The sequence below is a fragment of the Anser anser genome (assembly GCF_964211835.1).
Source record: "Anser anser genome assembly, chromosome: 15".
NCBI classification, from domain to species: Eukaryota; Metazoa; Chordata; class Aves; order Anseriformes; family Anatidae; genus Anser; species Anser anser.
Window position 1 is genome coordinate 16,985,835 of NC_139736.1, and position 21,335 is coordinate 17,007,169.

General features: G+C 43.2%; 1 protein-coding gene across 9 annotated transcripts in view; it reads right to left on the minus strand.

The window, feature by feature from the left end:
* The window catches only part of GRIN2A (glutamate ionotropic receptor NMDA type subunit 2A), a 226,225-nt gene that overhangs the window by 183,638 nt on the left and 21,252 nt on the right, over positions 1–21,335 (minus strand). For 2 of the 9 annotated variants that reach the window (XM_083799667.1, XM_083799679.1), the window contains exons 1-2: positions 7,783–8,227; positions 5,751–6,950 (exon numbers count right to left, since the gene is read on the minus strand). The exons of 1 other annotated variant lie outside the window; for it this stretch is intronic. In XM_083799667.1, coding sequence (XP_083655793.1) covers positions 5,751–6,155 — 405 coding nt within the window. In that variant the 5' untranslated portion in view covers positions 6,156–6,950; positions 7,783–8,227. 6 more of the 9 variants (XM_083799668.1, XM_083799673.1, XM_083799677.1 and 3 more) reach the window with 6 other exon arrangements.

The following is a 21,335-nucleotide window of genomic DNA, read 5'->3' on the forward strand; positions in this document are numbered from 1 at the left end:
TTTTATTACAATGGTCCAGGTGCCTGTGCATAAAAGGTACACCTGCAGATTACGAGCCCAGTTCTAAAAATCTTTACTGATGTGCAAGACAACTCTTTTTAAAATACATACAGACTGATTTTTTATGGGTATGGTCAAGTAAACACAGATTCACAAGAGATCAGTGCTTCATTTTTGTTCCAGTTCAAAATACAAACAAGAATTTCTGAAAGTTATGCTTCCCACAGCAGCATTAGTACAGGACAAAAGAAGGAAAATCCAATTCCCCTGCTCCTTTACAGGAGGCAGAAGCTGCAAGTATTACTTGCATGCAGTGGAGCAGCACAAGGTACCTAGACGTGAAACGCCAATTAAATTAATATAGGTATTTTTGCACTAAAATGTTTAACTACAGTTTAATCTTCCAATCTTCTGCAATACTAACCAAATCCAAAATTATTAACATGCTCAGGAGCATAGTGCCATATTCATGCTAATACAATTATCAGTAAGGGAAGAATGAGATGTTACAAAACTTAAATTTATTTTTTTCTGTAAAAATATGGGACTGCTTTTACAATGAGTTAGAAAAAGATCTACGTAACTCACATGGAAGGCATACAAAGCACATGCCATGAATTATGATATCCAAAGCGATTCTACAATAAAAAAGAAACCCAACATCCCCCCGCTTCTTTGCCACAATTTTTAAAGCATAAGAATTGAAGCACTCATACGCACAGTACTAATGTGACATGTAGCTTTCGAACTTTCTTTTTTTTTAAATAATGGCCACTGCGCTATGAGGATACATGACAAAAACTAAACTTTGTAAGGCATGTAGAAACTTAAGAGCAGTGGACAAAGTTATAGGTGAAGCAGGGAACAAACTGCCAGTACCAGAGCCAGGAGTCTAGGTGTGCTCTATTCCCAGCAGCAAGGCTGTGGTTAGATCCTGGTTTGCACAAGTGCTGTGTGGTCTTTGGATCTCAGGAACGAGGGAAAACAAAGCAGCCCCAGCTTGTTTCTACAGCAAGCTAGAAACAACAGGTAATGCAGAAGTCTGAAAGTACTTCATCAAAACACCTGAAAAATATCCTCTGAAAGAACGAACAAGGCTTTAAAAGTTCATTTTCCCTCAGTATTTATTCACAGAAGGTGCCTCGCTAAATACCCATGGTAGTCCAGGAGGCAGGGGCCTGCAGCAGGGTGGAACAGGAGCCAGCAGTGGGGTGGAACGGGAGCCAGCAGTGCGCCCTTTCGGTGACAAAGCCCCACATGCACCAAGCTGTGCTGTCAGGAGCCCAGCCAGCTGCTCGGGAACGGGGATTATCCCCTCTGTGGGACTCACGATGCCATTGCTGGAGTCCTGCACCCAGTTCTGGGACCCCCTGTACAAGACACCAGCACCTCTGAGTGAGTCCAAAGGACCAGAGCACGTGAGGTTGCAAGGAAAGGTGGAGGGCACTGGTTTGTACCCAGGGATGGGATGAGTACGGACAGGTGTAATTGCAGCCTAAACTAAACAGAGTTCGGCTTGGAGATTCATCGCAAAAAAACAAGAGGTTGTGCTCATGGTGCAGAGGGAAATCCTAATGAGATACAACAAAAATATTTGCATGGTGACAGAGCTGAAATGCTGAAACAGATTGCCTGGAAAGACTGCTGTGTCAAAGTGCAAGCAGATACTCACAACTTGACTGGAGGGGGCCCTGACCGGTCCGACCCCAGGCGCTGAGCTAGGGTTGGCTCGGACACCTCCAGATATCCTTCTAACGTCAGCTATTGTGTGATTCTGGCTTCACTGCTATGGAAGGGGATGAGGAGGGATACAAAAAGGAAAGCTGAAGGTGGTGGTAGACGCAAAATGGATTTTGTACTAGGCAATTAAGGAAAGTGTTAATTGCCAATGTTAATTTATCAGCACAGAGAATAACAACGAATGATAATTTATTCATCCGTAGCACTTTTGGAAAAAGATTTGTTTTGTTTAACATTTCTAGAGCTCTCTCAAGAAGCTTCACTTTGCAATAGCCCTAATGGAGGATTACCCTCACCTTTTGTGCTGCCCAGCTATGCGTTATGACTCACAGTACCTTCACAGCACTAAAATGCCTCAAGTTTTTATGTCTTTCAGAAAGGTTTCTAATGTGAAATTAGACTCAATTTTGCAGCATGCAAAAGATGCTCAGTACTCCTGGATGTGTTTATGATACATACGGGCCTCTTCCCACTTCTGAAAGAAACCAATTTTTCATTATTGTCACAGAACTAACCATGATGTTCTGTTTTAGAAAGGTATCGTGATTACAATCATTATAATGACGGCATGTGGTGAAACAAACGTAACTAAGTTTAAAACCAAATGCTCAAGTCAGGAAACAGTTCCTAAGCAGTGTTTGGTTTGAGATCTCTCATATTTCAACAGACACGAGATGAATAAACAGCCAGTCTGTTTGCAGCATCCTCCAAGGGCTGCTGATGCACAGCAAGTTGGCACAGGCGCCCCAGACACGATTCTCATCTTGTTTCAGCCGACTGTCTCACATCTGAGCATGCCTGGAGCCCATGGCAGAACAGGGGCCCAAAGCCAAGGAGCAGCTCGCTGGCAGAGGAGTCGGTGCCAGCAGCAGGTGATGCAGCCGGCAGGAGGCAGAGCGCGTGGCACGGCCCAAAGGGCACCCCCAGCCGGCTCACGTAGGTACCCTGCATCCTTACCTGTCCCGCTGCTTTATTGGTAGGGTTTTGACAGCAGATGTCAGGTCAAGGCAGGGTCAGAAGCCTTTACATTCCTGTCCTAATACTCATAGTCTATATGAAGCAATTTATTTCCAACATATTTGACTGGTACAGCCAAATGGGAACCAAACCGAAGCCGAGTAGTGGCCACTGAGAGGCAGGCTAAGCTATGCACCCTGCACAGCTAAGGTTGGCAGCGGGACTCAGTACTTCAGAAGCTGTACGTCCTGCAATAATCACTGCATGCTCCATGTGTGTGCACAGCTCATGTTTATAAACCTAGAATAACCTGTTTTTTTCTAGGGATGGTTCTTTGTACGGGGTTCACATTGCCATGGTGTTTGTTAATACAGAAAGCGGTGAGCTTTTCTATCCAGAGTCATTCCAGCGAAGCACACAGCCTTATAGACAATGACTTCTCGTTCGCATCCCTCCAGCCCAGCTCACGTTTAGGACAGTTAGGCATCATATAACTACCTGGCGCGGAGTTCACTGAATCGTTACGTCGCCTTTGTGTCAGCCGTGCTTGTAGACTACAAATGAGCAGATACAACACATGGACACTCATTTAGTTGTAAAAGACATCTAAAACACAGTACCAGCATGATTCCACAGAGAAGGAAAACTAATAGAGCCACACAATAAGCATGTAAATTAAACGGCCTTGTTAGAGTGCCACAGGCAGGAACTTCATCCACAAGCAGGACTGGGACCAAGCACCTGTTTTTCCATATCCAGCGATCTCAATGTGAGAGACAAAAGAGAAGAGTTTGTAAATTTGTATCAACTTTATAATTTAAACCAGCATCCATGTGTTTCAGCTGAAATCCTGACGCTGACTTGGCAGACAGATTTGACACTGGCAGTTTCATCTCCTCTGCCTTTATGACAGCACTGTGAATTCCACCCTTGACTCGCAGGAATTCATTCCCAAATGAACAGTTAATTGAGTGACACATGCAAGTCTTATTACTGCAGTGTTCCAAGCCCAGTTACAAGATATAATGTGCATTGGAAAACCACATTTAAAAATTAAGGCAATTTTAGTTAAATGAAGAAACAATATCTTCAGCCAATTCAAGCTGCTAAAGACATCTCTGTTAGATTGTCTTAACACACAAGAGAATGATTTTGATTTCCTAAATGGGAATCTTAGAAGCCGAGTTTCAGCACAAAGATGTTTTATTATCATACTGTGATAACCTAAAATCAGTGTCATAATAACGACAATATTAGCATACAGCGGAAACCCTGTTAACTTCCTGGAACAGGAGAAAATATGATTTATTTGATGTTCTAGTGGCTTCTACATAAAAGTAAAAAAATCAGCATCGGTAACATCCTGCATTCAGCTACTGAGCATGAAGTTGATGCTGTACGAATTTCTGCCTGAGTTTTATCACTCAACACTCACTAGGATCTTCAGTTTCAAGAGTTTTTATGCTGGAATAGGAAGCTGAGTGAAATATATATCACATAAAATTCCTAAATATACATAAAGCTAACTTTGGAAAGACGAGAAAATCCGTGTAGCAATTTAAAAGCTAAATGAAATAACTGTCTCTGTTACTTGGTCACTGCATTTACACTTAAGATAGTAGCATTGAATGGAAAGCTCTCTCCATACCAATCAAGCTGTCAAGCCCATTGTTATAGAATCTCTGCTATAATTCAGAATCTATTATTGTCGCCATTGCAAAACAAGTTCTAAAAGAAGGTAATTTAAAACACTAAGAGACACCGGATCCCTTTAATCCCAATGAAAAAGTTTTTCCCAGAGAGAAGAGGTCTCAAAAGTTTGATACTGATTCCTCAGCTGTAACTAATCATTGCATCTTCCCTGCTTCTTTTTCCCCCAGGTTATGAAACAACCTATCTGGACCACTTCATTTTTAGACAGATTCAGAGAGGTCTTAAAGTGCTATTCAAAAACCATCTATAAGGAATAACAATATTTAATGAATAAGGAACCCTAAAGGGTACAAGTATTAGGAAATAAGTTACAATCAACATTGAGTGTAATGTGTGCAATATAAGCCTGGTATGCAGGAAAACCAATAAACCATTTCTCACTCCCAAGCTCCCTCTTTTACACAGCACATACTCCTCAGCATCGGCAGGAGCTCCTCGCAGACTTTCAGGCCAAGCAGCTGTCCATGCCAGAAAGCTTAGTCCTGCAAGGTGCTAAGAACCTACTGCTTCAGAAACAGCAGTGATCGCTTTACAAAATCAAATCTGCAGTGCCAGATTCATCTTCTTTTTTTTTTTTTTTTAATTGTTACAGTGTTAAGGCAGATGAGCTGCATACGTGAGTCACTTCTGTCTGTCGTCCCACAGACTTACAGAGAGAGGATTACACAAAGAAATGTTTCCCAACAAAACAGTTTGTCATTACCTCCAGACTTCTGACAATGCCGTTGTGGATTTTCATGAGCTATAGTAGGAAATTAGAAGTATCCACATAGTGAAAATCTAATTCAATAAATACAATGAATATAAGGTCTGGTTCAAGCTTGCAAGACCACTTAAATCATAGACCATAGTGGATCACAAAACGCCAGCCTAATATAAATGTCCTCTAACTTCTATTGTCCTTAAAAACATTCAGGTCTATAGCTTGCTAGCTCTTATGAGCATGGCAGAATAGTATCTAATTATAATTTTATAATTATAATTATAGTTTATCCCAAAAATCATTTTATTGACCTATTTTGTTGTTTACAGCCATACGGCACATTTGCTAATAAAAGTTTTAAGTTGATCAGCATTCAGTTTAGTGAAGAGTAAAGTTTAATCAGAACTGCCTTTACAGCAGAAGGAAAACTGAGTTTCAAGCATGAACCCCAAAATATTTCAGAATATTTGATGAGTAGTCAATGAGTACACTGCTCTGTACATTTCTTTTTTTCTTCTTTCTTAAAGTATATATAATTACAGGCATCCTGTTTGAACTGCTTGTGGTGATTATTCACAATAGAAATCAACACAGTGAAGTACTTTAGACTAGCAAAAGGTTTGAATAATTTTCCTACCTTATCTGCCATTATCATGGAGGCCCCACCATGAATTCCAAGAATTGGAATAGAAGTCTGCGACGAAATAAAATCCAAAATCTGAGCTACCGCCTCCTGATCAGTATCATCTCCAAAAACCACTCCATGGATCTTGGTGCCGGACATCAAGTCGCAAACATGTGTTATGATGCTTTTAGGGTCAGTCTGGTTCACCAGAAGGGTCACTACATTGACATCAACAGTCAGGTCTGCTGACATTTCCCTGGTCCAGAGACCTCTGATATCTCTCTCTGTGATATACTTGGTCCTTCCCAGAATCACTGCAATGTTCAGGATGGGATAACTCTTCTCTGCTCCATGAACAAGATCCAGGGGTGCCAGAAGAGCTTGGAGTACCAGGAGAGCACAGCCAATTTTCCTCATCTTTGCCAGCTTTATCCCCTGTAAAACTGATCACATCGTATGAGAAAAATAGAGAGGAAAAAAAATATGTACTGTGTATCTCCAACAAAGGTTTTAAATAGAAAGATTCTGGATACAATGCAAACTTTAGCAGCTTTTTATAACTTGTTCTTCATCTTAGTTTCAATTCAAGCCTCTTACATTCCCTCAGAAAGTTGACTTGCCAATGATAGGTAGTGTTACAACTGGTCTCCCGCAGGCAAGGCAGAAAACGAAGCACAAGTTCAGAAGACAGACCCATTAAAATTATTCCTGGATGGCTAACAAAATTAGAACGGCAGAAATCATTAAAAAAAGACATTGCCATCCTTCTTTTTAACCTTGCTCTCCTAAAACGGGTAAAAAATTGAAGTCTATTTTCCTTTGTTGCAAACGTCTATTTAAAACTTAGTCCCGGTCTAATAGGAAGAAGTGCTTTAGCTTATAATGATAGAAGTAAGCCAGGGTCTGCTGGAAACCCCAGTCCACATACTCCGTACATCTCACGGCATCCCAGAAACGTGCTGTTTTATTTCTGGAGCTCTCTCCTAGGCAGCTGCTGCTCACGCACAGTCTAACTGCGTTTCTGGAACAGGTTCAGAAGCATGATATTCTCTCTTAATTCTTCTCCCTCCTCTGACACAGCGTTCACTTGAGCATCTCAGAACTGCTGATCTCAGATGCGAAGTTGTTGCTGGTGCTGAAGGGGAGGGTGTTCCACGAACGAGCATCGCTGCATCGGTTTACTTCATCTCTTCACTGAATCCCTGTAGGGGTCTGAATACGGAGAGAGAGTAGGACGGGGAGAGAGGTGAGCCACAGAAGTGCTCTGAACTAGCTGAAGGAGGGAGCGGCGATCTAACTGCAGATATCCCCCTGCTGCTGCGCCCCGAGGGGTTTCCACCCCCGTAACCGCGAGCGGCAGGAGGGGACTCCCCGAGCCGCGTACAGCCCGGCTCGCCGCAGAGCATTGCGCAGCCGCCACTGGGGGACAGTCGGGGCTGGCGCCCCCGGATCCCCCCTCCCCGTGTCTCCCCGAGCCCCCCAGCCCCCAGCCCGGGCGCCCCCGGGCGGAGGCGCAGCGAGAAGATGGCGCCGCCTGGCGGCCCCGCGCCTCGGCACACGGAGCGGCGGCGGGGCGGGGGCCTCGGGGGCGGCCCCCGGCATGGGGTCGGGGGCTGGGGGAGAAGACCCCCTGCCAGGCTGGGAGCTGGCGGGGCGCGGGGACCCGGGCGCGCTCCGGGAGCGACCAGAGGGAAAAGTTGCCCTGGGAACCCCCGGACTCCCCCCGAGAAGCCCCCAGGCCCCCTCCCGGAAGCTTCCCCGTTAGGATCCGTCCAAGCACGGTCCGGGAAGAGCGGGATCGGCTGCGGACAGGATCCCTTCGCGATCCGGTGCCGCTCCCGCTCCATCAGCACCGACCCTGGGGGAGCCACGCGAGGAGGTCACTCCAGCGAAAGCTCGGATCGCTTCGGATTTTCGCCGGTGGCCGCGGGGCCACTGCTGGTAGCGGCCCCGGCTGAGGCAGGGCGAGGGGCGCCCGGGGGCTGCCCCTCACGGCCGGCCGGGATCCCGCAGCGAGGCCCGCACCAGCCCCCGGTGCACTCACCGCCGCCTCCGCTCCGCTCTCCTGCTCGTGCCGCTCATCACAGCGGGTCCCTCCTCAAGCAGCCCGGTGGAAAACGGGGTCCCCGCTGCCCGGGCGGCCGCCCGCAACTCGTGCCCGCCGCAGGAACCGCGAGGCCGGCAGCTCCGCGCCGCCCGCATCGTCAAGTTTTAGCAGAGCCAGCGCAACTGAGATTCGCTCTTTACTTTTGGCAGCAAGCGTTTAGGCATCTTCATGGCTTCTTCTTTTTTTTTTTTTTTATCCTGCCTTTTTAGCTTTTTTCTTTATTTATTATTTTTCTTGCTGTTCAAAGGGCAGTTGCAATATTGCTGCGGCAGTTCCCCGGGGCGGCACCTCGGAGCCCCAGGTCGTCTCAGCCTCTTGCGAGCGCCGGGGACGGGCAGCGGCGCCTCCCGAAGGCGCCACGGGAGCCACCCGGCGGCCGATCCGCTCCGCTCCGCTCCGCTCCGCTCCGCCGCCCCCAGCCCGCCGCCCCCCTCGTCAGAGCGAGCCGAATCGCGGCTACTTTGAAGGCTCCCCCCCGCCGCCACCACCTCCCCGTTCTGCTGCTGCCGGCACCAGCGAATGAGTCAGAGCCAGGCGATCGGGGGAGGAGGTGTCGGATCTGGGGAGCAGCGACAGCACGGGGTTTGGGGCAGAACAGCGGCGAACTTGAGCGCCCGTCCCACGTTAACAGCCCCTGAGAAAGGTCGGTGGCCCAGGAAAGCCCCCGAGTGTTCTCCTTTCCCGTGCTGCAGGGGCTGTCAGCCAGAAATCCCTGCCATGGGCTGAGGGGAATGAGCGTGGAGCTGCAGTTTCCACACTGAAACCAACTCTAAAAGCTCCAGACTGCAACCAAATATCACAAAAACACTCCAGAGAAGCTGGCTCCATCTGAGCATCCCTGCTGCTCTATGACAGTTGGGCACCCCCCTTCCCAAGGCACCGTGGCCCCGTTTCTCCAGCTCCCCCTCTCCTGGCACTGCCCAGGTGTCAGACCCGTCCCAGGTGTCAGACCCACACAGGTGTTTCACGGCCCCTGCCCGCACCGCACACCCTTCACACCACCACTGCCTTCCTCCTCCCTCGCTCCACTGCTTTCCCCTTCCCACCGCCCTGCTCCAGCTGCCACAACTTATTTGGTTTTGCACGAATGAGTATACCAGCTAACTACCACAGAGGTGATGTCTTTGTGCTCAGTCCTTTACAGCCACACGCACTTCTAAGCTAAACACTTCGGAGTAGGGCCACGCAGACCCCCTAAGCAAGGCACATATGCAGAGGAAAAATTTGGGGACAATCAGGAAAAATCCAAGTGGCCTCTCGCTGAAGTTTGCTTCTCACTGTATTAAGCACACACCACTGAGCTTGGTCCCTAAGACACTTAATGCACCAGTCTTACTGCTCTTGACAATCTTGTCATAAAAGTCCCCAGTAGGTCTATGCCTTTTTTTTTTTTGAAAGATCTTGTCTCCTAACTTATTTAGAGATGACTTCCTTAGACATTGCATTAGTCCTTGAAGCAAAGCAATTAAGCAGCTACAACTGTACCAGTTTTTAAAGTTTGATGTTTAAATGCATCCTTGCATTTCACCCTTGATGCACGCCTCTCTCCTGTAAATATTACAGCAATGTTTGTCGCACTTACTGGAGATGAGGCTGCATCCCCAGCCCGGTGTAAAAGTTATTCCAGTGTTATCATTCAGCTGCAGATTTATTAAAGCAGCAGCAAAACCAGGGATTCAAGACCATAAGTATCCTGAATGCAAGTTAAATTCACAATGGGGAAACATGGCTCTAACATTAGCATTCCTTTAAAACACCAAAAAATGGCATGGTGTCTTTGGAAAACAATAAGCACATGTGTTGTGTATAATACGTGTCCTGAATTTGGTGGTTTGAAAGACCAATAAAAGAAATAGTCAAGGTGGTGGGGTGGGATTTTTGGTTGGTTGTCTTTTTTTTTTTTTTTTTAAACTCTAATAGAGCTATGTGACTTTCATGAATCAAAGTTTAGATATACTTTGGCATCATTTCAAATATTTTCCTTAATTATTTTTACAAAACCTTTATAACCCAATAACTGAAGTACCAAATTAAAGAAGCCCAAATTAATTTATGAATTAGAATTAAAGTAAAACATGATTAAAAGTTTGTTCAAACACAGAGACCAACCTTGGCAGTTCACAGGCTTTCCAAAAGCCTCACTGAATTCAAGTAGATTACTGCCTACAGAGTTGAGTAAATGCTGCAGAATTAGACTGCTATTATAATAGACATCCTTAGTCCATTTCTAGGCATTTTTGCACAGTTTAATTTAAGATTAAAGAGAGGAGCTGCAAACATGGTAAGACATCAACTTCACTCAGTAGAAACAAGAAAGCACAATGTGCATTTAAGTGTCTGTAAGTCACCCTTGTAATTTACGTGTAAAAAGGGAACAGACACTTTAAAAGCAATAGAACAAACACTAACATCCCTGCACTTGGGAGATTAAGTTGCAAATTTAGTATTTTCATGGGGATTTATTCTGAAAGGCAGATGGATTGAAACGTATGTTATTGCCTTCCTCCCAGCAACAGCTGCATGCCCATCTAAAAGAAGCCACAACCTAACTTCTTGAAGTTAGGACTCCTGCCCTTCTGAGAAGGGTTTCCAGCTGGGGTTTCTCTGCCTTCTGCCCACTTCACAAACCCTTAAAAGTCAAGCCTTTCCCCCACAGCAACGTTAAATTACAAAAGGTTTCCTATTTTCACAAATTGCCTCTTTCAGAGTACTCTTGTCAATAGAAGGGAGCAGCTAAATTGTCAGGTACAAGAAATAACTCCAAAGGGGGCAGAAGAGGCAGTGGGGACTCATGGTCTGCCACAAGGGCCATTTCTGTCTCTTGCTGACCTCATTAATGCCATTGTGCCTGTTACTTTCTCTCCATTTGCTTTACTTGACTATCTGTAAAATACTTCCCTCAGAGACAAACTAAAAGCCAAATTTTACCCCCAGATTCAGGAAAACATAATTTTTCTCTCACTCCTGGATAGAGGAGCATTACACAAAGTAATTATGGTCACCCTTTTAAAAAGGTAATTGTTCTCTTGTAATGACACTCAGGCAAGAAAAATACTTCAACACATTGGGAATGGAATGGCAATAATTGGATGTCAACAGAGGCTAGTTTGCGGCACAAATTTAAGCCGTGATTCAAGATTTCTCAAAAACAAACTGCAGATCCACCCAGTAATTCTTGCTGCTTGGAAGAACCATTCTGAAAAACTCCATTAGTTTGGTGAAACAAAAAGGTAGAAAGAGATTACCTGTATCTGGCTAGATTCAGGGAGAGAGACTTACCTGGAATTTATTCCGCCTTTAAAATCATCTCTAGTTCCAGCAGTAACTCTTCTTATATTTAGGGGATATTGCTGCAACCAGTAAGAAAAGTATTTACCTGTGTCTTATGTGCTACAAATATCTGAAGTCCCCCTACCCTGAGAAAACTTCCACAGCAAGAACTGAAAGCGACATTGATGCAAAACCATTTTTCGGTGCCACACAGGATCAAGTCTGAAATGAAATCACTCGACTCAGCAAAAATGTAATGCAGAGCAAACAAGCATACAATAGCAACCTTATTTTGGGGTGGGCTGCAAAGTTACAGGCATATTAAATGAACTGTAAAAGTAAAAATAGGGAAAAAATCGATTGTTTTCAGGCTTACTAAAACATTTGGTCAGAGATTGGCCCTCTTATTGGAAACTGGCTTAGCTCCTCATTTGGCAATGTCCTTTCTTGTACAATTCACCAAGTCATGCATGAAATGATGGCCTTAAGTTACTCCCAGTTCGGCAGAGGACATGAGCCTGCTGCCACAGCAAAAGGAGGCGACATCGCTGAGCGGAGCCAAGGTTTGCTACAGCATCTGGGGGCTGAGCAACCCGCCCCAGCAGGGAGCAGCCCAGACAGAGGTGCTTATTCCCACCTCACCCCAGCTACCAAAGAGTTAGCGGAGATTGGCCAGCACTGTGCCCAGGGAGCTATTTGAAGTTCACCAGCAGTGTGTCTTTGCCTCTTTTGTAATTATTTTTCCATACCAAATCAATCTTCAGCTTGATTTCTAAACTGCTGTGCAATTCTCAGAAGGCAGACTGTTTCTCTGGGAAATCACTGAATTAGTCAGATGTAGTGCAGGGTCAAGCCAGAATTCCGTTGTGAACCCTGTACCTTTTAATTAAAGCTGCTCCGTTAACAGATCTGTGTCACAGCACTGCGGCCCTGTGAAGACTGTCAGGAGCAATCCCATTGCACATCCAGCAGCTTGCACAAGGACCAGATTTCAGAGAATCAAATCATCTGTAAATACCTAGCTTAATGCTGCCTCTCTTTCTCCCCCTCTCCCCCAGCAGAAATTGCTAAATATCCATGTAGTTCTAATAAAACCTTCTAGGAAGCACCCGAGTAAACACCTCGCCCTTGCACTGCCAGCTTGCTCATTAATGAACAGCAGAGGAACAAGCAAAAAATCGCCCTTAGCTGTTTAGGGCCAACATATGATCTCCTCATCTGCACTGAATTCAGTAGAAGTGACAAGCCTTTATGAATCAGATTTTTTAAATACTATTTTAAGTCGTCTTTTCACTCATGCCCTGAACCATATAAATCTCTTTCGTGTCTATTTCTGGGCAGCATGATGGGCCTTGTAGCCAAGTAGTTACCAGCTTATTATTAGTTTAGCTCAGAGTCTTTAAGCATATAAAGAAGTAGTTTTGCTGTTCACATGGAGCATGTCTCCGTATTTGAGACAGTCTACATTTATGTAGACAGATTATTTACCTTAAAAAGCTCCCATGTATACAAGTGGGGTATATTTTCAGAAATATTACCAAAATTTTGTTTCAGGACAGAGATTACTGTCATTCAGATCTTCTGAAGGAACAAAACTTAGCTCCAAAGCCCAGCCCCTTGGATAAATGAACATGTATTTTGTAGTCATGGCATGGGACAGACCTTGAGGGTAGGTGAGCTACTACAGTCTTATCAATATTAGCAATATGTGTAAAACAAACTTTTGGGGAATATTCTGAAGTTATTTCGCTCAAGACTTGCTTCAGCACAAAGAAAATTACTACTTGGGCCCAGCGCAGACAGCAGCGACCCCTCACACGTCGCTCACTGGTGGCACTTGCTCGCCCAGTGCGAGCTGTGCTGAGTGGGAAGCACTGAGATGCCTACACTGCATCTGCTGCCGAGTGCTTCACTAAGCACATTTTTGCTTAGGGAGTTCAGACTTTTCTAAATCCAGAAAATCAAATTTAGTAAAGGTCGACGGAAGCTCCTTAACACACAATTACCTCAGCCCTAGCTGGAAGATATTTTTAAGATGAGTAGTATTTTGCTCCTTGCATGCAGCCCATTTCTCAATTGTAGGCACTAGCTCTATTAAAACTAGGTGCTAAAGGCTTATGAGACATCTGAGCCAGTAGGAATAGATCCAAAACAGAAAAATCCCCCTTGGTCTTAAATTACAGTTCCACACGATGAGTCAGAGCCTTCTGTTACCTATTTCTGCAGTACATGTTACGTGGCTTTTGTTCATACACAGGGATGCTACTGAGCCCTTTGGGAGTTAGTTCCCTTTCAGGCTCAATTGCCATGGTTCTAGGTTCTGCATTCCCTCAGCTCTTGCTCCCACCCATGCCCGCCTCTTCCTCCCCTCCTTCAGAGAGGAAGCCTCTCGTTTTTCCCTGCCTGAGGAGAATTCTCGGCCGCAGTGCTCTCTATATCAACCATGATTATTAGATCTAATTAGTTTCATTAGTTTCAAACCTTGCATGGCTTAATCTCACTGGCGGGAACAAAGAGGAAGACAAAGGGGCTTTAAATAAAATAACATATTAAAATGCATTCATCTACCTAAGGCGCTGCAGGCTTAGCTTACCCAGATGACCTCATTTCTAGGAGCTGATATCCAAATCAATCATGCGTAAAGTTCTGGAGCCCGCACCCAAGGAAAGTAAACGCTGTTTCATCTTCCTCTAAACTTTTGTCTGGCTGACAGGAGCTCCCAAGCCTGAAAGAACTGGCTTCTGCCTCTTATGGCAGGGGAGGTCAGGTTGGAGGGAGGGAGGGAGGATCCAAGGGCTTTCTTCAAGTTGCTGGCTACACAGGAACTGTCTGCTCTCTATTGCCTACCACCGTCAAGATCACTCGTATGGAATTAACCCTTAGACATAGACATGCCTTTTGCTTTTACTTGTGGTGATTTCTAAGTTATTTGTAATGCTGTCAAAAGTTACAGGTTTAAAGAGGCCTTTTCCCAGAAAAGTTACTGTTGGCAATCATATTCTTTACTCCTTCCCTGCCCTAAGGGGACAAAAGAAAATCCATTCTTGTATGAATTCTGCAAAGAGAGGTCCAGGCCAGCACAGGCTCATTTCTAGCTTTTATACATCGTTACTTCCAAGCCCCAAAGGTCACACTACGGCTTTAAACACTTGGCTGGAGATGTGAAGCTTCTAGTTCTCCAGGTGCCACACAAAACAGCTCTATGCTGCTTTGAAAAGAAAGTTGAGTTCAAGAGGCTGATATTTATGTGAATCCTATACTTGGGAGCCTCAGCTGACTGGGGAGGATTCTGCTGACTGCAGACTTTGCCCACAATGCTGCTATGACCTGATCTTCGCAAGCTGCTTCAGTGTTCAATACACAATTCTGTTCGCATTCAGTGACATTAGTCTCTTGCACAAAGACTTTTTTTTGTTGTTTTAATATTTGAGCATAGACACCTACATAGATTTTGCATTTAAAATCCACATAGATGAATACTCCCTAATGAACTTTTTAATGATAGCCATTTAGAAATTCAGCAACTGAAAGCAAAAGGCAAGCAACTTTTCAAATAAGAAGCCTTCCATGATTTACTGGAATGACTTCGTGATCATGACCTCATTATAGCAACTTACATAGATATCAGTGAAATCCTTGTTTACCGCTGACATTCTTTAAATTGAGCTCAACTACTCTTTGAAGTAGCATCTGCTAAACAATAGCACTGATATAGCAACACAGGTGTGAAACCTTTTTAACTGACAAGATAGACTCAAGTATATGTTCAAGTATATATTTTAAACTGCAAGAGTCCTCAGCTTTGTTTTATCTGCCCATCTGTATAATATGCGCACATTCAATGACAAACACATACAGGGTTAGGGTTTTTTAAGTGACAATTACAAATGCAGAGTCATTAGACAAATATAAACATCTGAAGGTATTTTACCAACCTATTGAAAGGATTAGACCCAATTTCTAGAAACAATATTTAATTGCTTAATTTTTATAAGCCAATTAACTGGAATCTCTCTTGGCAGACAGTTGTATGTTAACTACTTTCACACAACTATTTCTGTTCCCACCAGTTCTTTCTACAACATATTCCAAAATAACTGTGATGTATGTAGGAACAAGAATATTTTTCTTGTTTAAACCTGCCAGATCTTATCTTTCATCTGCAAAAATATGACAGATTTCTTGCTTTCTTGATGTTAGCCAGAAAGCCAAAATCCTGGAATATGACAACCAACAAGATAAAGCTTTATATTTAGACTTTCTTACAAGGTAGGGAAGAATGCACTGTACCAAGGCACTGAACACAGGGCAAGGGGTTCAGGAGGTAGCCCCTCTGCATTTACCTTGCATTATGTTTACAGCTTCCATCCTTGACTATGCTCCCATATCAAATTCCACAGAATTGTGAATATTTGCAGGAGAAAGAGCATGTGCTGCCACATTATCCCAAGTAGTTATTTAACTTCAAGCAGCTATATTCTTTAAGAAATTTCGGGTTTATATTCTCCTATATAAGCATTAGATTAATAACTGCTTGATCTCAGTGATCTCACTGTTATCCTAATTCATCACAGAGATTTACTTCATGGTCTCAAGTTCTCCTTGATACAAGTCTGAAGAACTTTATACATTACATTCTTTTTTTCTCTATCAATTGACTTTTCATCTTCGCTGGTTATCAACATCCATCCTCAAATGTATCTGTAAGGCTCACCCCAGACAAACATTTGTGGGTTCAAAAACAAATTGAAAAGTAAACTCTGTATTTAGTCTGCAGATTTTCCAGCCTTCATATTTATCCTAGTTAACCAAAATAAACTTTTAAATAACACCAATTCCTAGACTGGCAATTTACTCTAGGAGTTAATTAGAAAGTTTGTAGGGTAGAAAAATTCCTTATTTTTTCCTCAATCCCCATTCAGGGTGGGATGGGACAGATATACATCTTAATGTTTTGAAATGGGAGTCGGCTCAGCTTTTAAATAGGAGCCACAGAGTGGGGTTTACACAATTCATTTTAACCTTTCACATTTGTTTGGTGTCTGTCTTCTTCAAGTTTTCATCAGCTCCACTAGCAATCAACATGTGTACATGAATAAAGATGGATTTACAGATATTCATCTTAGTTCTACTGTCAGTTTTCATAGCAAGAACATCTGTTTCCCTTGAATTGTTTTTCCTTTGCTAACATGAAGGCATCTGAAAGATGCTCAGAGTTGACATCAGTCCTGGATGCTAACAACCCTGATTTTGGGGTAGCCAGTTCCTCTAAATTTAGTGTCATTAAAACATAACCACTGTCAGTAATATAGGCACTCAAAGTTAAAGACAGCACTTATAAGAGCAGTGCTACTGGAGAGAGTACAGGAGGATGGAAAGAGACTTCCCCTGGCAAGGTTTCTAATACCAGTATCACAAAAACAAGTTCAACAAAAATAACAGGGACGAGACTGCTCTGATATGCTTTCTAACGTAAACCTCTTGCTGTCCACCTACCACCACTCCGAGTGGTATTCTTTCACCCTTCCCTCCATCATCAGCCTCACTCAAGTTCATTTGCTTTAGATTGTGCCAAATACAGAAAGTTTATAAACATTCTCACTAATACCTTGCACTGTAACTTCAAACCGCTGTCATGCCATGCCCCAGCTAAGCAGTGCCTCAAGCCTGCGCTTTCTCTTCCATTTCCTGTTCTTCAGGGATTATTAGCGCTCGGATCTTAACTACCCTACAACAGCATGAACATTGCTATGTGCATATATATGGAAAGATAACAATACTTAGTGTCAATTTTCAAAAAGTTACAGCCTTCTATTCATTCCTTCACATACCTTATTTGCAAGTGCATTAGTTAAGAGAAGCAATGAAAGCCTGAAGACCATCTGACCGTCTTCATTCAGTCAGAAGCCACCATCACAGAGCCAGATAAGAGATGGATTTGCCCTCTATTACCTACCCTAGGGAGAACGTTTCCATTTCAAATCCAGCAGTAAGGACTCATTAACAACTTTGTGTATTTGACGTGTGCAAACGTGTATGCATATGCATGTTTATGTGTATATATGTATATTTACACATATATATATATATATAAATGTTAGAGCTTTGCTCTTCAGAAGCCAGACAGCTTAAAGTTTGACAATGCACAGGTGCCACACACATCTAAAAGCCAAAGGAAGAACTCCAGAGCAAAAATAGCTTTGGACTCTAGATCTCTTCCATTTGATGCAAGGTTGTAAAAAGAGTAAGAGAGCGTTTAACTCTATACACTGAAGCAGCTTGTTTAGGAAACAGCTTGTTACTGAATTTCATGGAATTGTTCTTCTGATAAATCATGGAACTATAACTCTGATATGATTTTTAAAGTCCAGGGTCAGTTTGGAAATCACAGAGCAGAGAGCAATGTATGTTATAATACCAAACACTAACAGTTAGTGTACAACTAAGAAAGTAGTCAAGATAACATTTTCTCCTTCTAGAGCAATGTACAATTTCAGCCCAAAATAGATGTCCTCCAAGAATCATAGTGGAGCATGTTCTGATGGAAAAAACTCAGCTATTCTCTTAAAATGACAGATTTTTGGTTCCTCAAGAGATCACCTAAGTAATCCACATGTATGCATCCCATATGCAAAACTGCTATATATTTACTATTTCAAAATACAAAAAAAAAAAGTTTCATGCACACAGTATGAAGTATATATTGTAAACATCACATCAGACAAGAAAGCTGAATTACTTTTCCAATTTTTCTTGTCTCCAACAGATCACAGTACGTCCATAAAGGTTTGGTACTTTTAAAGCATGCTAAGATTTTATAGTTCACTCTCATAAGCCTTGAGATAATCTGCTTCTTATGTAGATTTAATCATTTGTTTTGTCTGTGAATTGTTAAGTCAATACAGGGGAGCAGCAGCACATCCAATACCTTCATCACATGAGCAGCTGCACTTTGATAAACAAAAGTGGGTTTTGCTCCCTGATGTTCAATTAACTGCTCAGATAAACCTCATCTCAAGGTGATCAGTTAAGGCACTGATGAGGAATCAGTGATGAGGAAGTTAAGGCACTGTTAAGGAATGAGTAAGTAGTATTTTCTCATTCAGACTTTTTTCCAAATAAGTTAATTTTTTAAGCATGAAGGATATACACGCACAGGTCAGCACAGGTCCAGAAACTTTGGTTTTATGTCTGGATCCATAACAGACACTAGCATAGAGGAGGGAATAGTAAGTCAAAATTCTGAGTTTTGAGACACAGTATGAAGCACTGTTTCTAAAAAAGACACGCTAAAAAGGTATATACTTTCTTCTCGAAAAAGCTAGCAATTAATTCTCTCTAAGCCAGCAGGTATTTTATCAAGAAACTGCACCAAGGGGATTGCTGCAGGAAGAAATTATTTCACTTATATTTTCTATGATCAATTTATTTATTTATGGTCTTCCTGTAAAAGGGCCTTGGGGCATCACAACCCAAAGAATCACTTACAGTAAGGTCAGGCCTGACAGCTGAGTTGTTCACTTATCCTAAGACGCAGATTCAACCCAAATAGCCCTAGCTCAACAAACCTTGCCCTGTTGTATCTAAACAAACGCGCTGGTAAGTGTCACACAAAAATGCATTTCTAGCAACTACAGAGAATGCTGAGAGCCCACCACATCCCATCTTAAAGAAGCACACACAGCCAGAAACAGTACGTGTATCACCTGTGGAGCATGCAATTGTTAACTTAAGTACACAAAATCACTTCTATTTTTAGTATTCAGTACATCACTGTATGAAATGCTCCTCTCAAAGTGTCATATGTTCAGAATAATTTGCTTCACTCCCAAGGCTTCTGAATAGTTAAAGCTCTGGCTAAATCCCCAGATCCCCACTATGACTACTCTTACCAAGCTTAACAGCATCCTAGTGTCTGATCTCCCTCCGAGGAAAGGAGGGGGAACAGCAGGTATAATCCACTCCCTAAAACTAACAGAAAAATGGCCTGTTAGTGAAAGACCATTAGAACTACTCAAGTGGACCAAAATCAACTTCATGCGTCGCCTGGGATGGCAATTACCTAGCAAATGCTGCATGTCACTGGAGTACAGCAGTCTTGCATAAGCACAAAGCAACAGCATGCTGCACATTGTTCTATAGGAAAGGTAAAGCAGAAGATGAAAACAGCTGTTTCAGCAGTCATCGTGCCTCCCAACCGCAGCAGCAGAATGACTAAGCTTGCTAAAGCTGCGCACTGCTTGGGCTGCTCATAGGCTCACTGGTACCAGTTCCACCCAGTGAGAACTCCTCTGTGGTGTGAATGTCAGTCCTCCATCTTCTCACACTTCTGCAGGCAGATGCAAAATGATGTACTGAAAGCTTACTTTGTGCTCAAACCAAGCACTTAAAATTGTCTCAGAATAGCTTTGAAATCCAGGCCTGCATCTGTACCACAGTATCAGTTTTATCAGCTGGATATAGAAGACTCTAGGTCCACAAAGCTTCCTGGCTGGGCACTTCTTTACAGCTCCTAATGTGTGAGCTAAAGAAAAATTTCTCTGTGGTTCTGTCCCACTGTCCAAAAAGTCCAGAATGACACCAAACATATGGTTGGAGCATATTTGCTCCATGAGCAAAAACCAAGCCACTGTAGAGAAGAACTCCCCCGGTCTGTACAAACATTTGCAGAATATCATTTGGACAGCCAGAACATAAAACAGTTGATTCTAGTCAACAGCATTGTTTTGCAAAACAAAACCTGTACCATGTGAAAGAGCCCAAAGTTAATGTTCAGCATAAGCAAGTTATTTTAGTTTGTTTCTGCATGGAAACTACATTCAAAACTGGGTTGAAGATTTCCAGTGCACAGCTATATTTATATTGTTTATACAAAAATTGTTTCAGAAGCCATCCACATACTGTCCACATCAAATTATTTGTCAAAGAATGATCTGTAACTACTCTTGGAGTTGTTAGCATGCAGCCCTGATTACTTAATAGGCATCTAACCACAGGAAAGGAAAACAAATCAAGTAACCTCGTGTTGATTTAAAAATTGTTACCGGTGTAATCTGATATAAACTGACAATGCATTGCAGTGGCAGCACTGCATTGCATCAGAGGTGAAACAAGCAGGCAAAGAAACAGATAGAGCTAAGAATAGCACATTTAACTCTTCAGAGACCAGCAGAACAAATAGCAAACGCAAACAAATTAGAGCGTAGCTAGCATTGAAGAAATCCTCTAATTTAGGTCTTCTCCAGACTGAACTGCCTGGGGCACGGGAACATTTATAGAACATAACAAGCATACAGCCACAGCATGTGTGCACATGAAGTGCCTTTAAGTACTCTGGAGCATGCACACAAGCAGTACAAATTACAAATGAGGCTCGCCTTCTTCCCTGACCCTGGTGAAAACTGACAGCCAAAACCTTTCCAAATGCAGATTATCATTTCAGGTCACTGCTTGGAGATTTGAGGTTCTCTGTTTTGCTGAGTGTAGCACTGGGAAGTGCTTTGTTTCTCAGGATGCTCTTCTACTCACTTTGTGAAAGCTGTGGGCATATACTCCAACCCTGGTCATCTATTTGAGGGCATGACAAGCTCATAAGTGCACCTGTAGCTTCTTTTCCTTTAATAGTTTCCAGTTACATTACTGCCATAGCCTTCCTGGAGGGGAAAACCACACAACAGAAAGCAGATAACACTTTTTAGTTCCCTTTGTTAGTGTTGGGGAGAATCGAATGGATGTTCTATTAATGTTTCTCAGGTGATGGATCATACGGTATAATTAAATATTATTAAATGTACTTACATTATCAAGTAATCTATGTATACTGGAAACCTAGGGAGTACACTGAACATTTAAAGGAATCGTTGAAGGGGAACCCTGGGAGGGAATAGGTACAACCTGACCTTGGATAAGGGCCTGGAGATGATGAAATGAGTTGAAGCAGAACCAAGGAGCGGAGGGAGCATGCGTCGAGTGAGAAAGGTGACAGAGTTCAGCGGAGAGGAAGACTCCTTACTTCATCTGGACGACCACCTGGACGACCACCAGAGTGCGCCACACATGTGCAAAGGGGAGGGGAGCTAATTAGAATGAAAAGCGAGGCTGATGTTGCAACCTGTAATGAATATGTATACCTGACGCAATGTTGTATGTATAAATAACGGCTGGGAAGTAACGGGACTTGAAGCCAGATTTGGGCACCTGCCCCGGCTTCCAGCGCTGAA